We start from the raw sequence: 24,441 nt of genomic DNA, 5'->3' as shown, positions 1-24,441 counted from the left end.
GGGTTCATTTTATTTAGACTCCCTAAGTTCATTGGGTTCATTAGTTTTAGGTGTCAGAATCGTCGCTCTGATACCACTTTGTAACACCCCCTCATACCAAGGTACCTTACCAAGGACTACCCCAGCATGAAAGGCTGTTACCATCTCGGTTGCCCGAGGTTAGTATATCAAAGTTAAAAATCCAAAACACATTTATTAAAGTGCAATTGAGTTTAACGATTGCATATTTTCAAAACCAAACCAAGGTACAACTGTGAAATGTCTAACAACTAGAAATGAATGCTAAGTCTCTTGACGGCGGAAGCTAGACTCGAGTGATGACTCCCCATAACTGCCCAATAGCTAAAGAACTGCATCACCTCTCACAATATGCTCACCATCCCCAAATGGATCACCACAGATTTTATAAAAAAAATAACGGAGTCAGTTACTGAATAATCAAAGTAAGACAAGTACAAAAGATAACCAGCGGCTGATCAATATCCATCTTCGTCTCCCGTTCTCACATAGTAACTGACTACACACTAAAGCGTGTAGCCCTGCCAGATTGCCCATCGCAACAGGTAATCCTCGCCGCCAGTGAGGGACCGCAGCCAATCCCCACCTAAGCCCCGCTCATCAATGAGCGATAACCCTGTCCATTAATGTGCACATCCCCTCCTGTGGCGGGTTCCACAGAGGGCAAAACTAGGGCATGAAGCCACTCCCGTAAGTGACTCCACTCAGCCGACGACGCACCTCGCGAACATCATCAATAACCATCACAACTCCAACACCCATACTCCAATCCACCAACAACAATCAGTCAACAATTTCAATCGAATCAATCAATCACAAAACACATCTTAATTCAATTAAACAATAAACTGAGTAGGGAAACCCTACCTTTTCACAATCCGCTATGCTGCAATCAATCATATAATATACATGACAAATACCACATCGTCACCTACAACAATGATAACCAACAATCAACACATTTATGATGACCAAACCCTAAACCCCCAAATTAACTTAAAACAATAATTAGGCAAAACCCTAACAGACCACCTATTAACTGATTACAAGGCATAAGAGACTTACTAATGAAATCGACGCAAGAGAGAAAAGCACAGGGACTAACGAACCATCAACTCTCTTGGGAGATATTAGAGAGGATTAGAGTTACGTAGAATGTTTTAGGTTTTGTCAAACGTAACAAGTGAAGCAGTGAATCTTAATTTATAACTCTAACCGTCTCTTATCAAACCGCAGAAATAATCTCTGTCAAACCGGATACTCGGTCGAGTATAGAGTATACTCGGCCGAGTATTCCCATACTCGGACGAGTATTCCTGGACAGTAGTCTGTCCATAAGCACATGACACACTTACTCGGCCGAGTAAGCCATATTCGGCCGAGTAACAGACTTAGGAAAACCGTAGTATACACCAGTCACCGTATAAGGGCCACTCCACATAGACTTCAGCTTACCAGGAAACAAGCGCAGTCGGGCATTAAATAGCAGCACCTTCTGCCCGACAAGGAATTCTCGAGGTATGATCCATTTGTCGTGTCATCTCTTCGTTTTCTCTTTATAAATATACGAGCTATCATAGGCATTTAGCCTAAACTTGATGTAAAACTATGTGGTTAAACGAGTTTGAACAGATCGTTGAACAGTTCGTTTATGGTTGCTAATTTCGTGGATGTGTATGTTTAATGTAATCGGTAAAATTACAGCGGAATTTGTGTTATTTGACTGTGTAATTCGTGAATAAGGAAGTAACCGGATAGTATGGTGAATTCCTAGTCCTAGCCTCGCAAGGTATCAAATGCAGAATCACACAATCAACCTCGCAAGGATGATCTAATGATTAAGCTCGCAAACATAATCTAACAATGCTCACAAACGTAAACAATCTTATTTCTGAAAATCAATGTGTGTGTAATTCTGATTACACGGTCCTATATACTCCTACTCGAGGTCACAATCCAACTCGAGTCCTAATTCCTCAGCTTGCAAACCAAGCTATCTACTTTTTCCAAAACTAACTAGAAAACTTATTAAAATATTAATAATTAAAATACAATCAGATTTAGGGTATTCTAATCAAACTAGGATTAGGAAATAACTAGCTTTCCTAACTTTATTTGGAATCGGTAAATTAAACTAATTTATTATTCCTACACGATTTAGGAAATCGTGTATCCTACTTGGCATAGGAACCGTGAGGTGCAGCTCCTACGTGACCTAGGGAACCGTGATGTACGATCTTGTTGCCTTCCCATTCCAGCATTAACACACTATTTGTACGAAGCTCAAACCCCTTCACTAGTTGAGTCACATTTAGACTAATTAAGAACTCATTTGCTTGTTCCGAGTATGCTCCTGCATCATTCTCTCCTTCTTTTTGAGAATTTGCCCTCAAATTCTCGTCTTCTAAGTATGGTGACAGGTCGCCTACATTGAATGTTGCGCTTACCCCACCATATTCACTCGGCAATTCCAGCTTATATGCATTAGAGCCATAACATTCAAGGATCTTGAATGGACCATCTGCTCATGGCATCAACTTATTCTTCCTTTTGGACGGAAATCGTTCCTTCCTTAAATGTAACCACACAAGATCACCTTCTTTGAAAACGGGCTGCTTACGATGTTTTTTAGCTTTCTCCTTGTATTTAGCATTCGCCTTCTCAATTTGAGCTCGAACTTGCTCACATACTCGGAGAAATGCTGCTTGCCTCTCCTTGGCTTCAAAACTTAACACATCTTTCTTTGGAATGGGCAGGTATGGATTCATGCCATAGACAATCTCGAATGGAGCTCGTCCTGTAGTCATCGATGGTGTACGATTATAAGCGAATTCAGCATGAGCTAATTTGATATCCTAATCCTTCGTGTTCATACTAACCAATCCCCAAAATACGCTCCCCAGAGTCCGGTTGGTTACCTCGTTCTGACCATCTGTTTGTGGATGGTGCGATGTACTGAAAAGAAGCTTAGTTCCTACTAAACGCCATAACATTTTTCAGAAGTAACTAAGAAACTTTACATCTCGATCTGAAACAATAGTAAGAGGTATTCTATGTAATCGAACGATCTCTCGGTAATATAAATCAGCCACTTTAGTTGCATCATCAGTCTTATGACACGGAATAAAATGCGCCATCTTTGAGAATCGATCAACCACCACCATAATTAAGTCCTTACCCCTCTGAGTTCTTGGTAAACCAAGGATAAAATCCATGCTTACCTCATTCCAAGGTTACACATATACTGGCAAAGGTGTATACAAGCCTTTGTTGGACGTGCTCTTAGCCTTTTGACACACCACGCATTTCGCCACTATTTCTTGCACATCCCTGTTCATTGTCGACCAATAGAAGTGCTCACTTAGAATTTCATTCGTTTTATTCACTCCAAAGTGTCCATCAATAGCCCCTCCATGAGCTTCACACACCAATAACTCCCTAATCTACCCATTTGGAATGCACAACCGATTACCCTTGAAAAGATAACCATCTTGAATGAATACAAACCCGTTGGCTCGATAATTTCTTTTGAGAATTCTGGATCAGATTTGTACAGTTCTTTGATATGTTCGAAACCAAGAATTCATGCATCCAGCTCAATTAATAAGGAATGTCTTCGTTATAAGGCATCAGCTACGACATTAGAACTTCCCGTCTTGTACTTTGAAGAAAACGTGAATGATTGTAAAAATTCGACCCATTTAGCATTTCTTGGACTTAACTTTTGCTGCCCATGAATGTGTTTAAGAGCCTCGTGATCAGAATGTAATATAAATGGCTTCGGGCGCAGATAATGATTCCAATGGTTCAATGCTCTCACGATAGAATAGAACTCCTTGTCGTAGGTTGAATAATTCAGCCTTGCACCGTTTAATTTCTCACTGAAGTATGCAAAAGGTCTCTTCTCTTGTACTAACACGACACCAATTCCAACACCACTCGCATCATACTCGACTTCAAACAATTTATTAAAATCGGGTAGTGCTAAAACAGTCCGAAACACGACTTGTGCTTCACGTCTTCAAACGCCTTTTGGGCGCTACTAGTCCATACGAACTCTCCCTTCTTGGTTAGCTCTGTAATTGGAGCCATAATCGAGCTAAAACCCTGGATGAATCGCCTATAGAATGATGCTAAACCATGAAAGCTTCCCACTTTTGTAGTTGATTTAGGAAGCGGCCAGGCTTGAATATCATCGACCTTGGATGGGTCCATACTTACTCCGTCTTTACCCACAATATAACCAAGAAAAACAACACTTGATAGCATAAAAGTACATTTTTCTAGTTTACCATAGAGCTTCTGATTTCGCAAAACTACAAACACAGCTTGCAAATGTTGATTGTGCAACTCTTCATCTTTGCTATAGACTAGAATGTCGTCAAGATAGACCACCACAAATTTGTTAAGGAAAGGCCTTAACACTTCATTCAGCAACCTCATAAACGAACTAGGAGCGTTGCAAAGTCCAAATGGCATTACGAGCTATTCATATAACCCATGCTTCATTTTAAACGTGGTCTTCCACTCATCTCCTTCTCGATCCTCATTTGGTGATAACCACTCCTCAAATCCAGTTTAGAAAAGACACTCGAACCAGAAAGTTCGTCAAGCATATCATCAAGTCTTGGCATAGGAAAGCGATATTTGATTGTAATGTTGTTTACCCCTCTACTATCAATGCACATCCGCCAAGTCCCTTCCTTTTTCGGCACTAATAACGCAGGTACCGCACACGGACTTAAGCTCTCTTGTACATATCCCCTATCCATCAACTCTTGGACTTGTCTTTGTAATTCCTTTGCTTCCTCTGGATTACAACGATAGGCCGGCTTATTAGGCAATGCCGCCCCTGGAATCAGATCTAGTTGGTGTTCAATACCACGTAAAGGAGGCAACCCAATTGGTAATTCATCCGGAAACACATCCCGAAACTCCTCTAACAACCCCTGTACTCCACGGTTTTCACTCACACCAATGGACCCTAATTCACGAACCATCAGCACATAGGTTCGTTCTCTACGAGCTAAAGCCTCCTCAACCTCCCGAGCCTCCATAAACATACTCCCCTTCTTTATTTTTGACTCTTTAATCTTATTTGGTGAGATAGGTTTCAGATTATATTTCACATTACCCTTCATCACGCTATATACATTGGATCTCCCGTTATGTTCAACCCATCTATCGAATTGCCAAGGTCTACTCAACAGAATGTGGCATGCATTCATAGAAATTATGTCGCACCACACCTCATCAGTATAGGGTTTTAAACTTAACGAAACTAAGTCCTGCTTCTTTACTTGAATCCCATTCTCCCCATTCAGCCAATGTAATTTATATGGTTTAACTCGGTCTCTAGTTTGCAATTTCAGGTCATCAACAAGGTCCCTTGCTACTACATTAGCACATGACCCACTATCAATAATAAGATTGCAAATTTTACGGTTTACCTTGCACCGAGTGTGGAAGATCTGTTCTCGTTGTTCATTTTCAGCTGAACGCGTTTCCATATGCAAATTACGCAGCACCAGACATTCCTCTTCAATTAACGGATCCAAATCATAGACCTTTCCTTCACCATCAGCTCCAACGTTCTCTTGAACTGTTTCCTCCTCTGGCGTGACAAACACAGAGATCGTATCATATAATTCTTGAGCTGTTAGGGCTCGTTTCCGAAGACACTCATTTGCTATATGACCATAGCCTTGACACTTAAAACAACGCCTCAAAGAATTCCCTTTTGGCTCGACAACACCCTTTCCTTTGTCTTTAGTTTCTTCTTTCGGGGTTTCTTTAGGCTTGCTAGGAGCTGGCCTGAAATAAGAACTTGCTCCCGAACTCGATCCCTTGGAGTAAGCATAAGGTTTTCGTGCCTTATCATGCTTTTCAAACTTTAATGCTAATCTGCAAACTTCGCTAAACCCGTCATAATTCTGGATATCTACTTTCGTTGCAAGTGCGGGTGTTAGGCCCTTGATGAATCTCGCCACCCTTAGTTCTTCCTTCTCCTCTAAATCGCACACAATTGACATCTACTTGTATTCTTTGATGTATTCAGTCACCGACATACTTTCTTGCGTCAAAGATTGAAGCTTTAGATAGTTTTCTTGCTCGTAGTCTCTGGGCAGGAATCGTCTCATCAGGTGCTTCTTTAATTTGAGCCAAGATTCGATCTTTTTCTTTGCCTTCCTTTTTCCTTTGTTTTTTCAAATTCTCGTACCATAAAGATGCATACTTTGTAAGTTTCAAGATTGCAACTTTAAATTGCTTCTTGTCATCACACTCTTTATACTCGAAAACCCTCTCATCTTGTCTTACCCAATCCAGAAAGTTTTCCGGATCCATCTCGCCATCAAAGTCTGGAATATCGAGTTTTAAACCCCGATCATCATCGTTCTTGTTTCTCGACTTTCCCTTTGGCTGCTCGTCTTCCTCAGATTCGGATGGGATGTCCGAACTCTTTTTCTTCTCTTTATCCTTCAACATGGCTGCTATGTTCTTCAACACATAAGCCATCTGAGCCATCTCAATCTTCAAATCGTTATGACCGTCTTCCTATGTTTTCGGAGCTTCATCACCGTCTTTAACCATGATTAGCAACGTCCCAAGACAGATCTATTAAGGAATAAATCTGAACCTTGCTCACAAACCAATTTGATGTAAAACTATGTGATTAAACGAGTTTGAACAGATCGTGGAACTGTTCGTTTATGGTTGCTAATTTCGTGGATGTGTATGTTTAATGTAATTGATAAAATTGCAGCGGAATTTGTGTTATTTGACTGTTTAGTTCGTGAATAAGGAAGTAACCGGATAGTATGGTGAATTCCTAGTCCTAGCCTCGCAAGGTATCAAACGCAGAATCACGCAATCAACCTCGCAAGGATGATCTAAAGATTAAGCTCGCAAACCTAATCTAACAATGCTCACAAACGTAAACAATCTTATTTACTAAATCAATGTATGTGTAATTCTGATTACACGGTCCTACTTATACTCCTACTCGAGGTCACAATCCGACTCGAGTCCTAATTTCACAGCTTGCAAAACAAGCTATCTACTCTTTACTAAACTAACTAGGAAAGTTATTAAAATATTAATAATTAAAATACAATCGGATTTAGGGTATTCTAATTAAACTAGGATTAGAAAATAACTAGCTTTCCTAACTTTATTTGGAATCAGTAAATTTAACTAATTTATTATTCCTACACGATTTAGGAAATCGTGTATCCTACTTGGCATAGGAACCGTGAGGTGCAGCTCCTACGTGACCTAGGGAACCGTGACGTGCGATCCCGTTGCCTTCCCATTTCAGCATTAACACACTATTCGTACGAAGCTCAAACCCCTTCACTAGTTGAGTCACATTTCGACTAATTAAGACCTTATTTACTTATTCCGAGTATGCTCCTGCATCAAAACTCTTCTAGCTCATCTAGCTGTAACAAATGATTATGACCGCATAACTTAGGATCATAGTTTAACTCACGAATAGCCCACCAAGCCTTACACTCTAACTCAATAGGTAAATGATAGGACTTCCCATAAACCAACCGATATGGTGATGCACCAATCGGTGTTTTAAAGGTAGTCCGATAAGCCCATAATATGTCATCTAATTTTAGACTCCAATCCTTCCATGATTTAGAAATTACCTTAGCCAAAATCTCTTTTAGTTCCCTATTAGAGACCTCAACCTGCCCACTAGTTTGGGGATGATATCCCAAACAACGACGATGCTAGACACCGACTTTAGACAATACAGAAGTAAGTTTATTTTCTTTAAAATGCATTCCCCCATCACTAATGACGACTCTAGGGACACCAAATCGGGGAAAAATAATCTTTTTAAACATCTTAATCACAGTCTTGGCATCACAATTAGGTGAATCAATCGCTTTCACCCATTTAGACACATAATCTACAGCTACCAAAATATACCTGTTACCTTAACTAGATGGGAATGCTCCTTGGAAATCAATGCCCCAGACATCAAAAACCTCGACCTCTAGGATGCCATTTTATGGCATCTCATGTCTCAGATATATTCCCAGAGCGTTGGCAAGCATCACAAGCTGAAACAAACACTTTAGCATCGGCAAATAAAGTAGGCCAGTAAAAACCAGATTGAAGTACCTTAGCCACGGTTCGCGACGGACCATGGTGACCACCATAAGAGAATGAATGACAGCCTTCTAAGATTGCCTTGGTCTCCCATTGTGGAATACACCGTCTATAGAGACCGTCTGCACACTCCTTAAACAAATAAGGGTCATCCCAGAAGTACTGCTTGGCATTGTAAAGAAAATGCTTCCTCTGCTGATAAGAAAGGTCGGGTGGTAGCTCGCCACTGACAACATAGTTAGCCAAATCTGCATGCCATGGATCATGGTTAGTGTTAGAAAAAATAGCAAATAAGGAGTCATCAGCAAAAGAATCATCAATAGGTAAAGAATCCTCTCCCTCCTGCTGCGATAATCGCGACAGATGATCAGCTACTACATTCTTTGCACCCTTCTTATCTTGTCAATATTGTACTTTACTGTAAGCTTGTTGCTATTTGTAATGAATCCATATGCATTACTTGTCAACAATAATCTGCTATATGTACTACATTTCTCGACATTAGTCTTCTTGTTTGTACAACCCTACAAAAAATTAATATCTTAGACGTGTGTTACTGTTTTGGTTGAATTTTTATTTTGTTTTTAACGTTTTTAATACACTAATTATTTAATTAGTGCTTCTATGAAATATCGTCAGAAAAAGAGTTGCTATAGGCATCATATTCAATATATTTATGATCCTTTAGAGATTTATTTCATTTAAGTTAATGACTTAAATTCACATATCTGGAATAGAGATGAATTGACCATTAACTCGGGAAAGTACATACCGAGTGTCTAGTGTATGCATATTGGTGGAAATCCGAGCTCTTAACCTTTGAGACGACTATGAAGTGTAAGTTGTATAGTTTAAATTAACATGTTATAGTCTCATAATAAACATGTATAAACTGAATGCGGTAGCGATATAAGAGATCGATTATTTACTTCAACCATTCCTTGAAATATTGTTCCTCCTTAATGAATAACTCGAATTTTTAATCCCTCGGATCTAACAAGATTTCCAAACAGTCAGCCTCAATATTTAGATGGTCTATTTAATTAATGGGGTATACTTTGTGAACCTTAATGAGAATAAATATGTTCCATTTATATAGAATATTGCTGTCAAAAAGTCAACTGAACAGTTTCCTAAATTGTGAGTGAGATTTATGAGAGATAATAGTGGGAACGGAATCGTAGGTAAATCCTATCACATAATGGACCAACTTAATTTCCATAAAATAATTAAATTAAATATAATTGTAATACCTATTTATTTTATGAAATATCTTACAATGTCCCACTTGGCCCATTTAACAAGAGACACAACAAATGAATCATGGCGACGAATTCTCTTAGAGCGAGAATTAATCTTTCATGTATCACAATATATCAAGTCACTCATAAAACACACATTTGACTTAATGAAGTATACCCCATGTTTACTCTAGGTTCAAACAGAAACGATATTTCTCAACATAACTTCATAAATATGCGCATATAAATCCAAATGAGAAAATATCTAACATAATAAAAGTTTCTTGCAAAAAATTAATGAATATACTACATAATGGAACCAAGTCTCATTCTCACTACATGATCTTTGAAAGTCTTAATTGGCATGCCTTTAGTCAAGGGATCTACAATCATCAACTCTATGCTAAAGTGTTCAATGATCACTTTCTTTTCCTAAACACGCTCTTTTATGGCTAAATAATTTATGCCGATGTGTTTACTTTGACTTCCACTTCTATTATTCTCTTAGGTATAAACACAATAGCTGAATTATCACAGTATATTCTTATTGGCCTACAAATAGAGTCAACAAGTCTAAACTCAGATATGAAACTTTTCAACCAAACACCATGTGAGGTAGCCTCAAAACGAGATACGAACTTAGCCTTCATAGTAGAATTAGCCGTCAAGGTTTGCTTCTCATAATACTACGTATTTTAAGACTTGGTCAAAGGTTAGTCAACGGTAAAATATGAAAATGAGTTTTATAAATTATATTTATTAAATTTTAATTTTATGAGTTTTTGTTGTGAGACGGAATAAATAATAAATAATAGAAGATAGGTGTGTTCGGGCATGTATCACGTGGGCCCTTTGTGGCATTCGGGGAAAGTTGTTTTATTGACGGTGTATATAATAACCATAGACCCTTATAATAATAGTAGTATTAGTAGTAGTAGTAATAATAATAATAATAATAATAATAATAATAATAATAATAATAATAATAATAATAATAATAATAATAATAATAATAATAATAATAATAATAATAATAATAATAATAATAATAATAATAATAATAATAATAATAATAATAATAATAATAATAATAATAATAATAATAATAATAATAATAATAATAATAATAATAATAATAATAATAATAATAATAATAATAATAATAATAATAATAATAATAATAATAATAATAATAATAATAATAATAATAATAATAATAATAATAATAATAATAATAATAATAATAATAATAATAATAATAATAATAATAATAATAATAATAATAATAATAATAATAATAATAATATAACATCCCGTCATGAGGAAAGAGAGCTTCATCTCTCTGCGATTAAGCGAAACCCAGAAAATCCCTAAATCCCTACACTTTTGATCTTTCGCTTGTCTTCTGCTCATGGCACGACCTCGTGGAAGAGGAAGAGGACGCTCTGCTCATGTTCCCCCTATTACAGAAGCTCCGTCGACGGATTGTGAAGCCAACTCAGGTGAAATCCCTAGATCCCCAATTGTTTTCAACAGTTTAATTAATGATGTTGGGTCTAGCCATAGTCGATCCAATACGTTTAAAGCGGTTCTTAGCTCCTTTAAAGCATCAGGCGATACTTTGTTTGATGATATTGAACCATCTTTGGAAGTCCCCAACCCAGAATTTCCCCTTTTGGAAAATCCGACAGTGGAAAAATCCCAGCCCCCGACCACTGATTCTAATGGCTCTGATATCCCTAAAAGCTGGACTACTGTCGCTAAAGCGAAGGCTGGCATGAGCTTACACTTCTGTGAGCAGAGTGCGGCCTCTACTGAGATAGATATTTGTGCTGACGACATTGAGGGTGAACTCCAATACTGGAAATACACTCTCATGGGTAATGTCTTAGGAGCCAAGCCTACTACTACCCAAATGCATACCTTTGTGGCTAAGCACTGGAACCATGTATCCCTCCCAACTGTTCAATATTTTAGAAGGGGGTGGTTCTCTTTCCGCTTTCCCTCCCAAACGGATATGGATGAAGTTCTCAAAGGTGGACCATGGTCAATGGGAAACAACTCTATGGTGCTTAAGCAATGGTCACCGACCTTCACTAAAGAGATGGACAAAATCTCTGTTGTCCCTATTTGGATTCTTTTCCCACCTTGATCCCCTCCTGCAGTCGATATTGTCCTCAGCAAGCTTGCCAGCAAAGTGGGTAAACCAATGTATGCTGACATGACCACTACCACCAAAGCCCGACTCTCTTTTGCTAGAGTTTTAGTGGAAGCTGACCTTTCAACGGAGTTACCTGAGAATGTCATTTTGAATACTCCCTTCCATGGACAGATCAATCAGCAAATAGTGTATGAATGGAGGCCTTACTATTGTGTTTGCTGCGGGAAAATGGGGCATACTGATAATTTTTGTAAGCTTAACAAGGCAAAACAGGCCGCTAAGGAAGTGTGGCAGCCTAAACCTGCCCCTGCACAGCCTGCTGCCCGGCCTCCAAATGACTCCACCACTGCCCTCTTCACTCCTGTTAAGAGTCCTAGGCAACGTCAGGCCACTCATGGAACCTCATCTACACCATTGAAGGAAACTGAGGCTCCTGTCCTTGTCACGAATAGCTTTTCCCTGCTCACTGAACATGATGATTCTTTTGGAGAACTTGATGATGATACCTTAGGATTAGTGGAGAATGTAGATCCTCTACCCCCTGATAGAAATGAAGATTGCGACCTGGAACATTAGAGGCTTCAATGATAGCCTCAAGCATGCTGAGATAAAAAAGTTTTTGCTACTCCATAGAGTGGATATTTTTGGGTTACTTGAAACTCATGTGAAGGACCACAAAGAAACCTCTATTATGAAGAATTTTCCTAACTATGAAATTATTAGTAACAAGATTCGTGGCAGAATCTGGTTATTTTATAATCCCTCCTCTGTGGTTGTTAAAAATGTCATTGTTCATGAGCAACTCATCCACTGCGACGTCACTTCTAAGGCTTCTAATCTCAGCTTTGCTACTACTTTTGTCTATGGTATGAATGATGGGCACGACAGAAAAAGGCTCTGGGAGAAACTTCATACCATATCCCTTTTTGCTTCTCCTTGGATTGTGATGGGGGATTTCAATGTTGTTAGAAACATCAATGAGCGTCAAGGCCCCAACCCCCCGTCCATCCATGATATTATGGATTTTAACGCTTGCTTGGCTAGGTGCGCTTTAGATGATATGCATAGCATAGGGTCTGAGTTCACTTGGACAAACAAGCAGGACCCCCTCACTAGAACTTGGGCTAGACTTGATCGAACCTTAATCAGCCCGACTTGGACTTCCATTCATTCTGCTTCTTTTGCTGAAATCCTGCCCCCTGGTATCTCTGACCACTCCCCCTTGATGGTGGTTCTGCCTGGTGGGCTGAGGATTACTAGATCCTTTAGCTTTCTCAACACGTGGATCACAAATCCTGGCTACACGAACCTGGTTGCTGCAGCATGGAATACCCCCTGCTATGGCACCCCCACCTTCCAGCTGTTCTTCAAGCTCAAGGCCGTCAAGAAGGCTCTCTCTTCTCTTCATCAAAGAAGCTACTCTGCTATCAAGACCAAAATTAATGGTTCTCAAAGGGAGTTGGAAAATTGCCAAAAACTACTCCAAGATGACCTTTTCTCTCCTACTCTCATTGCTCGGGAAAGACTTCTCATTGCTCAATACAAAGACCTTTGCAAAGCTGAAAACGACATCCTTTTTCAACGAGCAAAGGTCTCAAATATTAAAGCTGGTGACTGCTCCTCTGCTTTCTTTTTTGCAAAAATCGCAGCCCGCAAACATCAAAGTACTATTGGTTCCATCATTGATAAAGATGGAATTAGGAGAGACGGGATTGGTGAAGTTAACAATGCTTTTGTGGATTACTATTCTCACCTCCTTGGCACAACTTCAAATGTCGCCCCCTTAGAGAATTTTCTCTTCCAGGATGCCCCCGTTGTTTCTGATGATGCTAGGGACCATCTATCTAGATCTGTTACCCGGGAAGAGATTAAAATGGCGTTGTTCAGCATCGGTTCCACAAAGAGCCCTGGACAAGACGGCTTCTCCTCTGCTTTCTTTAAGAATGAGTGGCATCTCATTGGCGACCTTTTTTGTTCCGCCGTTGAAGAGTTCTTTAGAAAAGGCAAGATGATGAGGAAGGTCAACACTACCCTAATTGCTCTGATTCCCAAGAAAACCGTGCCCTCCACGGTTCTTGATTTTCGGCCTATTTCCTGCTGCTCGGTTGTTTACAAGATGATAAGTAAAATCCTTGCTCGCCGTCTCAAACATTTGCTCCCTGACATCATTGGCAATGAACAGGCTGCTTTCATAAAGGGGCGAAATATTTTTGAAAACATAATGATGACCCAAAATTTGATCAAGAATTACAATCAGGGAGCCACTTCCCCAAGATGCCTTATTAAGGTCGATATCCGCAAAGCTTTCGATACTATCCAATGGAATTTCATCTCTTCCATGCTCAAGGGCCTGAATTTCCCGGATAGGTTTATCGCTTGGGTCATGGCCTGTATCTCTTCCACTTGGTATTCTTTGAAAATCAATGGCACTACTAGTGGCTTCTTCCCCGAGAAAGCTGGAGTCCGACAAGGGGACCCCATTTCACCCTATATTTTTGCTCTAGGAATGGAGATGCTCTCAAGATACTTAAGACGGATTCACCTTCAGCACCAGGTTTCCTATCACCCGAAATGTGCAAAACTGAACCTCAACCACTTGATCTTTGCTGACGACCTCATGATCTTCGTTAGAGGTGATGTCCCCTCTTCTAAAGCTGCGGCCCACTGCCTTCAGGTCTTTGCTAACATCTCTGGACTCCACGCTAGCCCATCCAAAACAAGCATTTTTTTTGGCGGAGTACAGACAGACATTAAAAATCAAATTCGGAGCATCACGGGTTTCTCTGAGGATTTCTTTCCGTTCCGCTATCTTGGCATCACAATGAATCCTGGTAGACTCTCTCCCACAATGTACAACCTGATGATTGATAAAATCCAAGGCGCAATTCAACATTGGTCTTGTAATTTTTTGTCTTACGCGGGGAAGCTACAACTTATTAATGCTGTGGTCTTTGGTCTCGAAAATTTTTGGTGTTCTGCTCTTCTGCTCCCCCTTTATGTTACTAGAGTGGTTAACAAATTATGCAAGGATTTTTTCTGGGGCATAAATGCGGGTCAGAGAAAGATGAGCTACAAGAGCTGGAATTCTATTTGTGCGCCTTGGGACGAAGGCGGCTTCAACGTCAAAGAGCTTCTTAGCTGGAATAAAGCACTCCTCAGTAAGTGGATCTGGCAACTTACCACACACCGTGACAGTCTTTGGGACTCTTGGAGTCGCACTTATAACCTTAAAGGTAAGTCTATCTGGGATGGTCACGCTCTCACTTGTCATGGTGAGAGTTGGATGGATATTATTAAAGTTAAGGACGCACTTATTGAGCTTGCTGGTTCCAAGGCCGCTGCTATTTCTATGCTCAATTCGTGCGTCTCCCACGGCAAGTTCAGGGTGGGTCGGGCTTATAGCCTTTTCCGACATTGCAGACCTAAGCTCAGATGGACTACCCCCCTTCGGTCTGACAGCATCCTTCCAAAACACCGCATTTGCGTTATCCAAGTCATGCGGCAGACTACTTGCCATTTGTAGACAATATCAACAGGCGGGGTCTTATGCTCGTCAATAGATGTTGCCTTTGTACGGCTGCTCAAGAGTCACATCGACATTTGTTTTTCAGATGCTCCTTCTCCCAACAGGTTAGACGTAACATGTTAGCTTGGCTGGGGGTTTCGGGCTCGAGCTCAGATATCGATATTAAAAATTACCTCTACAAAATTAATGTTGGAAACAAATGTAACAGTTGGAGGAATATTCTTTCTGGTTGTAGTGTCGCGGGTATGGTCTATGCCATCTGGGAGGAGAGAAACAATCGTCTTTTTGGAGAAATACAAGCCACGCCGGAGATGGTAGCTGCTAAGCTTCAAAGTATTTTGAAAATCCGCCTTTCTGATAATCAGCACCCTCGGATTAGACAGTGGTTAGATTTTACAAATTAATTTGTGTGTTTGGATTAACGGAACTTTAGTGCTCTCTCGGTCATTAGTGTTTTTGTAAGATGCCTTCTCATTTCTTTTCTTTCCCTATATGGACGAATACAAATGAGTTTAACTTTCTTGCAAAAAAAAAAATAAAAAAAAAAAAAAATAATAATAATAATAATAATAATAATAATAATAATAATAGTAATAATAATAATAATAGTAATAATAATAATAGTAATAATAATAATAGTAATAATAATAGTAATAATAATAATAATAATAATAATAATAATAATAATAATATTAATAATATTAATAATAATATTAATAATATAATCTGATAAAGAATATTTCCTAGAAACTTCCTAATACCATCTTACCTACTATAAACAAACACAAGACTAGACCTACCCATAAATCACTTTTGCACAACAATCACATAAAGGTTAGAGAGAGAGAGAGTTGAAGGGAGAAAAACAAAGAGTCTTTCATCCTTATTTGTCTCCAGATCTAAAAGGTATGTTTCACTAAAACCATCTTATAATTAATTCATCTCGCAAATAATGCTTCTTATACTTGTAAACCGTTGACCACCCCAGACCTAGGGCTATCGTGGGACTTTGACCGTCTTGACCTTAAACCGAGAGAACCGTTAACCAGCCATAGGTGGTGGTTTGACCGTGGGTTTTTGGCTAAGGTTTGTGTTGGTTGTTTGTTGTTTGAGTCGTGGGTGGGGACACAGTTGTTTAACCCATTTACGACGCGTTATAACATGGGTTAATGTATATACCCAGTATATGTCGAGTCTCCAACAAACACCCGATGATTATCGGACTACAACAGTTTTAGGAATCGATACGTTTAATCGACAGTTTGTATAACTATACGTCGGAAAACTCAAACCGATTTCAAAAACAAAACATTTTCAAACTTTTCAAAAATACCTGGAGTGTGTAATGCACGACGACGGGGTCGCAATGACACTAACTAGAGTCAAAACCAACACCTGACCAAAAACCGACTCAAAAATTCAAATCCCGACTCCAACAACGAGTCAAACCGAGTCAAACACAAAAAAACAGACATCACAAAGCTTCCATGTTTAGTATAACCAGTATACTTAAATGGTCAAGTATAAATCATGCCATCCAAAACCTAGGATAGAAGAAATCGAAATTTCAATTGCATGATAGTGACAAGACAACTCGAAAACCCGCGAAATGGGTCGCGCCTCTTCGAGTAGGCCATGCGGCCACGTCGCTCAAAATGCACACAACCGCCCATTTCTCCATAAATACCCCTAAAATGCCACCATTTAAAGGTACGCGAGTCTCCACCCCCTCATTTCTCCCATAAAATTTGTGACTCGACTTCTTAAGTCACAAACCGACACCTATTTTTGACCTACCGATCGAAAATACAAGCCATACACATTGTTTGGTACTGTCATCGTGATTAAATCACTTGACCGACCAACTACACACTCACTAAACTAAACAAAACACTTTTTACATTGCTAAACGGTTTTCAACCGAGTTTTCCGAACTAACAAGTTGCTACACATTCGTCGATTTCTCGTCTTAAGCCTAGCATGTAAGTAAGAGGATGTAAAAATCCTCTTCTTTCATGTCTTTTATTTGTTTTATGAACTTAACATGCTAAAACTTACATAACATGGTCCAAAATTCGGATCGAATGAGCCAAAACTGAGTTTTGACCGAAAACAGAAGGCCCTAAACACCACTAGGTGCCTCGCGCCTCAATGAGGTGTTCTGGTCAGAACTCAAACGTGTTTGAGTTCATTCTTTCCATTTTTCAAACCGGTTTTTACCACTTCAAATCATTTTTATGATAAACGTTTTACCTATAAAATATTTTCACCCTTGGTTCCTTATGTTGGAGTTAGTGTCCTCCACAATAGTGCGTTTACATAATAAATCTCATTAAAGGAATATCATCAGGATATTTATTATTTGATCCTCGTCAGTTGATTAACGTAAATCGATAACGGTTGGCTGACTAGGGTTAGACGTTATTGTCGTGAGACGGCGGTGATCAACTAACCCCTTTCAGTCACACCTAAAGGAACGGACCCCACTTGATAACTAATTAATGGTATGGGATACAATATATTTAGTCCCTTAATTTATAGACTAAAAGGTTAGTCGATCCTTTTTAGAGAGATTTCGAGTTACAAACTCGAGCCACGGCAGTTATTATTTAATTATGCGATAATAAAATAATAAATTTTATGAGACGGGTTTTAGTTAATTAATTGTTACACTACGCAAAATCTGGCAATCAATAAGAAGCGTATCACAACGGTTTAATGCATTTAATAACGACACTTAGATTACCGTTTTCCAAATATTGGCGGAAACCTAGACCGCGCTAATAGGTATTACGGTTTCCTTCGAAAACCTTTATTATAATTTGACAACGGCCGATTAACAAACCGTTGTCAAAAGATTTCAACGGTTTCCAAAAACTCGTTATAGAATTACTCTTATCAACAATTGTTAGAAAACCGTTACTAGTTTAAGATATCGGCATTTCGAAAATCGTTCTTAAATTAACACCAGCAACGGTTTTTGTTACCCGTTGTTATGTTATTGATACGGATCTTTTGTAACTGTTATTATTGTCTATTATGAGATAACAGTGTTTCAATTCAACCGTTGTCAGTATTTGATTAGATTTTTCAATTTGATTATTGCATTCAAAACTGAACTTTAATAAATATTTAATTTGACCAATAATATTCAATTTGACCAAAATAATTCTATAAATACGTCTTCATAATGTTTTAGGTCAAATGCTAAATTATCAAACATTTACTCTCTAATTTCTTTCTAAATATCTCTCTAAAAAAAATATGGCTGGTGAGCTACAACCACGTTCTCGTTACGCACAGCCTTTTACTTGCATTCTCCATAATCTCCCGGTTCATTATGGTGTGAATGGAAAGGGTTTAAACCCGAATTTTGGGTGGTTGACGGAAATGCTTCATAACTCCGGTTTCACCGCGGTTAAAAAAGTGTACCCTGTGTCTACAAACAAGCAAGGTTTTGTAGGCTTCGCTTTTATCATGTTTGACGAATCTAACTGCCATGATAGTTTTCGTCAGGCAAGAAAATTAGGGGCTAGATTTGCGGGGGAAGATGCGGTGAAAGAGGAATTCTATTCGGATGATAAACAACAAGGCCCTTATCTATGGGTTGCGACCCATCTTGATCATCATCTGCTGAAACATTGCAGGAAGTATCACATTCTTGCCACCGTGCCTATGTCATGGGAGAGAGAGGCCATTCCACCTGCGCTTCCCGGTGATAATGAAGTGCCGATCTACGACTTGCTCTATACCGAAATTCATAATGAGTATCCTAATATTTCATCAGATTCTAATAATTAAGTCTTTAATTATTATCTGGCATTGTAAGTTGTATTTGGATTATGGTGGTGGTTTGAATTAAAGTTTAATTATTTATCTTTTCTGTTACGTTTTTTTGTTACCCCATCCTCTGGAATTCAGATACAATATCACCACAAAAATATCAAACTTTTATTATAATGACTTAGGTTTTTAGGAGTACATTAAAATATCTAGCTAAAGAAAAAAAATCGCGTAAAACAAGCGTTGACAAACGTCAAAAAGCAAATGTGTAGTGTGGAGTTGAATGGAAGTAGTATGTTTTTTGTTACCCCATCCTCTGGAATTCAGAGACAATATCACCATATATGTCTCTTTCACCTTCAGCCCAATTCACACATTCGTTTTCCCATTGCAACGACACTGTCCCCTGCTCGGCAATGCGACCTTGGCGGTGCAGAATCGGAACTAGTAGGAGACGGTCAGATTCATTGGCAACCCATAAATATGGGCCTACCCGCTGTTCATCCTGATAAAACCAGAGTCTCGAAGATTCATTGTTATAGAATGCCCGCTCAAGTTTGCGAGCCTGACGAAAGCATTCCCGCTCCTCCCCCCGCCAAACTCAATGAAGGCACACCGCCCGAAGCCATGATGTGCATCATTGTCGGGGTGGATAGTTTGAACCAAATTCAATCCGGCTAACCGAATCAAACCTATTAACTATAGCCTTTCCATGCCCGTCCTCTGTATACGGGAGATTGTGAATGATGCACCTAAAGGGTTTAGCGTACATAAATCTACTTAGGGGTCCTACAAGAGGTTCATATGATGCTTTATCATCATCATCAGCGGATGAATAATATGAACCACTGTAAGTTGATGAACTTGACGACATAATCGATGTGGAAAATTAATGGAGGTCTTAACAAGTTAAGAATTGGAATGTGCAAACTGTACAAGTTAAGATTATGAAAATTATAATTCTACTTATAATGAGTTTGGGTTGTATTGGAAACGGTATAATAAGATAGTAAGAATTGGAACCGGTATAATAATAAGATAAGAATTGGAAACTTAACAAGTTAAGAATTGGAAAGTGGAAACGGTAAAAGCTAAACAAGAATCGGTCCAATTACTTAACAAGAAACACAACGGTTATCAAAAAACCGTTGTCCAATTTGTAAAAACACAACGGTCTAATTACTTAACAAGACTAATGCATGCCTTGTAATTTTTACTTTTTCTAATTCAAAGTTACAGTGTTGCATGTTTGACCATATGCATAACATAAAATGATAACGGTTCTTTGTTAAGCCGTAAACATATTTCACATATCAACAACGGTTGGACAGAATCCGTTTTTAAAAAAAATTGTTTAATTATCTGTGATTTTCTAGTGTTTGTGATTTGACTAATGCATGCCCTGTAATTTTTACTTTTTCTGATTCAAAGTTGCAGTATTGATTCTTTAACTGTATGTATAACACAAAAAGATAACGGTTTAAGCCGTTATCATATTTCATATATCAACAACGGTTTTTTGTAAATCCGTTGTCATATTACACTAATAAACAACGATTTTTTTTATAACCGTTTTAAATACAGATCCAAAACTGAAAAGTTTGTGGTTTTACCAATGCATGCCCTATTATTATTGGTTGTTTGACCATTATTCACCTCATGCATGCATGCACAATTAATACAAGTTTGAATGTAACGTATGGATGAAATTAATCTAATTAATTATAGCTTTATTATACTATAAATAGCATCACATTTGCAGTAACAATAAGAATCACTTTATTATTTCTAACCTTTCTACTTCACTTTTTTTATAATCTACATATACATACATATCATAATTAAAAGAATGTCGTCGTCTTCATCATCCGCAGTCGCACGTCCTCAGCAATCGGTAACCCGCTATATCAACCCAATTACGTGCATAATTCACAATCTCCCAGTCACACGCGACGCTGCTGGGAATCCAGCTTTTAAGTCTCTTATCCCATTGAGGTACATCCTCATTGAAATGGGTTTTCAAATGTTAGGGCAATCTACCCTGCTTGGAATTCTGGTCGTGGGTTTCTTGGATATGCTCTGATCGTGTTTTGAGGGGATGGTCTTGACGATTTTCGCCAAGCAAAACAATTTACTGCAAGGAATGCATCACGTGACCATCAAAGGGGCAAAAGTGACAATTATAGCGACCACCCTAAGGATCGTTATGTTCACGCTGGGCTTCACTTATGGGTTGCCATCACTGAGGACGCTCATCTGATGAGAAGAATCATTTCGTACAATTTTATTAATATACCGAAATCAGGGGAAGACGAAGAAGTGCCTTATTTTGATCCCCGTCTTGATGGCGATGTAGTACGCATGATTTATAATCATGTTTATCCTCAGTACCCACCTCCTAGTCAAACTCTTGTTAGGGTGTTTGATTAATGTACTAATTAGTTAGTTGTTTGTTTTTGTGGTTTTTTATTTTTTATTATGTTTTTTTTTTCCCTTGTTATATTGTTTTTTTTTTTATTTCGCCATTGTATAATATGCTCGTTTTTATTATATAATTCTACTCTTTATTACATACATCTTGAATATAAACACCTCTAAAAATGACACGGTAGTGCATAAAAACCGTGTTAGATCATAAACACCTCTAAAAATAAATGGAAATTCGATGATATTAATAAGTTAATTACAGCGGTTCTTATAGAGCTGTATTAAATTATGCAATTGCTGAATAACATTATTTTAAATAACCTTCTTTCTTTCTTTCTTTCTTTATTTCTTCATTTCTCTCTCTCTCTCTCTCTCTCTCTCTCTCTCTCTCTCTCTCTCTCTCTCTCTCTCTCTCTCTCTTTTTCTCTCTCTCTCTCTCTCTTATTACTCAAATTATGTCAAGTGGTAGCTCTTCTTCTTCCTTTATTTCAACAGGGACTTGTAATTGCTCAGTTCCGGCAGCATTGCGGACTTCTTGGACTTTGCAAAATCCGGGAAAAAAGTTTCTTACTTGCAAATTCTATAGTCCCGAGACTAAAATGCGTGGATGCAATTACTTCAAATGGGTTGATGAACCAATGGCTGAGTGGAAGACGAAGGTTATAAACAGGTTAGTGAATGAGAAAAAGAGCATGGATATCGAGATTACTCAAGTGAGAAGTATACTATATCAATTTGAAGAATCGAAGCGGGGAAATAACAGTGAAATATTGAAGGCAAAAGAAGAATGCAAGAAGTTAACCATGGATATCGTAGAACTCAAAAATAATAAGGCATGGCTTAAGTTAATTGTCAAATTTCTTCTTCTAATTGTTATTTACCTAGTTTATTATGTATGGTGGTAGTTTGTACTCTATATGTGTAAACTTGTAATCCTTTAATTAATGGAAATATAAGCAAGATTTTCTAAGAAACATATTGTAATTAGCTGGCATATACCAAATGATGCTTTATTTCTTGGCGGTAAAATAAAACACAATGAAATATAAAATAAAACGGTTATACCCAAACCGTTGTTAAGGACGTATACAATTATAACGGTTCAGGCCGTTGTTATGTATATAAAAATGATGCTTTATTTCTTGGCGGGAAAATCATACAACATGAAAATATTACAAACAACGGTTATTTATGACCCATTGTAAATAGTACGAATCAATTACGGTTTCAAACAAAATCGTAGTCTGTTTGGAAACAAAATATAACAATTTTTCTTATACCGTGCTTATTACTTTCCAATAAACAAGATCTTGTAAGAAGTGTTTTATTATTCACACATATATATATACTCTGAGCTTCCCCTCCCCCACATAATATTCTCAAACATTGAGCTTTCCCTTTACCACTAGCCTACCCATCGCCGTCGCAGTCATCGTCATCGTCATCATCGCCATTGCCGCCGCCAGATCAATCCGGATTCTCGTCCTTAAAGAAGTAATAAATCCTCCTCTAGGTATATTTGTTTGTTTTTATAAGTATGCATTGTTATTATTTGTTTATTAATTTCTGCTTTAGATATGGTCCAAAAGCGCAAAAGAAACTATGGAAATGCGTCAGGCAGCGACTCAGGTGATGAGAATAATTTGCAATACACTTCGGGTCGAATGCGCCACAGGGTTTTCCTAAAAGCAATAAATTCAAAGATACCTAATCCTTTACAATAGGATAAAGATACGGGGCTGCCATATGGTGAGTATGCCGTGTATTTTGCGAGTTGGATTGGTTGTTGTGTAAGACAATATGTGCCTCTCGGTACGCCGCGTATCTGTGAACTGAGTCAAATACAGAACACCATGCTAATAAACAGAATAATGGTATGTATATACAATAATAAATGTTTTAGCTGAAATTAAGTTACTACTTGATATGTGTATTAGCCGAAACACTTGTACCAACTATGCTTATCATATATGCAGTTAGCTTACGTTGTCCCCGAAAAGTATGATAAGTACCTAAAGACAAAGACAGGGGAACCCCTCAGTTCTTGGAAGTTAAAGATGGCTGAGAACCACTTGTTCAAAAAGGAAACCGGGGAGATGAACAAGAACCCACCAACAAAGAAGTATCCGTATGTCAGTCAAGACCATTGGGATAGTTATATCGCTTATAGGCAGTCTGACAAGTTTAAGGTAACTTAATAATAATAAGTAAATAAGTATACTTAGTTTAGTGTTTGGTCTTGCTTACGTTTCTTGATACAAATTATTTGATGAAGGCTATGAGTGAGAGGAACAAGGCGAACATTTCAAAGAAAAAGACCGTCTTTTAATACGGCTCCCGAGGTGGTTATAGATTGATTAAGAAGAAACTTGTAAGTACATAATTCTTATAGTATTAGACTATTAGGTGTTTCATCGGATGTTATATATATATATATATATATATATATATATATATATATATATATATATATATATATATATATATATATATATATATATATATATATATAGAGTCGGGATCCGGTGAGAACTCCTAAATATTTGAGGATTGAGGATTAGTGAATACAATATCACGGGTTCTTCAATACAATATCATGAAAAAAAATTAGAAATTTTTTTTTTTTTTTTTTTTGCACAGCTGTTTTTTTTCGTGTGATATTGTTTGAATAACCCGTGAATATTGTAATGAAATCCTCAATCCTCAAAAAGATAGTGTATACTCACATGATCCCATTCCTACATATATATATATATATATATATATATATATATATATATATATATATATATATATATATATATATATATATATATATATATATATATATATATATATATATATATGTTTATCATAATCATACATATTTTGAGAGAATATCAATGTGATGAATGAATTGTAGGGAAAGCTTAGAAAATTCAGTCGTCATGGCGCTTGGATGGAAGGTCACACTCCTAAGAATGAAAAGACGAAATCCCAATATGATAAGGACATCAAAGAGAAAATTGTAAGTTTGAATAAATATGTCACTCCTACCACTGGTAGTCGGAGTTATATAATTGTGTGTTGCTTAATGGTTTTATGTGTATGTAGAGAACCTTGTGAGAAGGAGGTAGAGGAAGGAAAATGGAAGCTCAAGGACGTGATGACATTCTTGC

General features: G+C 37.9%; 1 protein-coding gene across 1 annotated transcript; it reads right to left on the bottom strand.

Moving 5' to 3' along the window:
* Positions 1–4,002: 4,002 nt before the first annotated feature.
* Positions 4,003–6,050, bottom strand: LOC141637858 (uncharacterized). Its single transcript, XM_074447274.1, has 2 exons — positions 4,686–6,050; positions 4,003–4,503 (listed from the first exon to the last, which is right to left on the bottom strand). The coding sequence occupies exons 1-2, from the start codon at positions 6,048–6,050 to the stop codon at positions 4,003–4,005; spliced, it is 1,866 nt and encodes a 621-aa protein (XP_074303375.1).
* Between the last annotated feature and the right edge of the window lie 18,391 nt (positions 6,051–24,441).

Source organism: Silene latifolia, unplaced genomic scaffold (genome assembly GCF_048544455.1).
Source record: "Silene latifolia isolate original U9 population unplaced genomic scaffold, ASM4854445v1 scaffold_151, whole genome shotgun sequence".
NCBI classification, from domain to species: domain Eukaryota; kingdom Viridiplantae; phylum Streptophyta; class Magnoliopsida; order Caryophyllales; family Caryophyllaceae; genus Silene; species Silene latifolia.
This window is presented reverse-complemented; position numbering and strand designations above follow the sequence as displayed.

What these genes read in the sequence shown, in the direction of transcription:
- LOC141637858 (XM_074447274.1), bottom strand. Translation starts at nt 6,050, where the DNA reads ATGTCAATTGTGTGCGATTTAGAGGAGAAGGAAGAACTAAGGGTGGCG. An exon ending in TGTGCATTGATAGTAGAGGG is followed by an intron (nt 4,504 to 4,685) that starts GTAAACAACATT and finishes TTATATGAATAG; the next exon opens with CTCGTAATGCCATTTGGACT.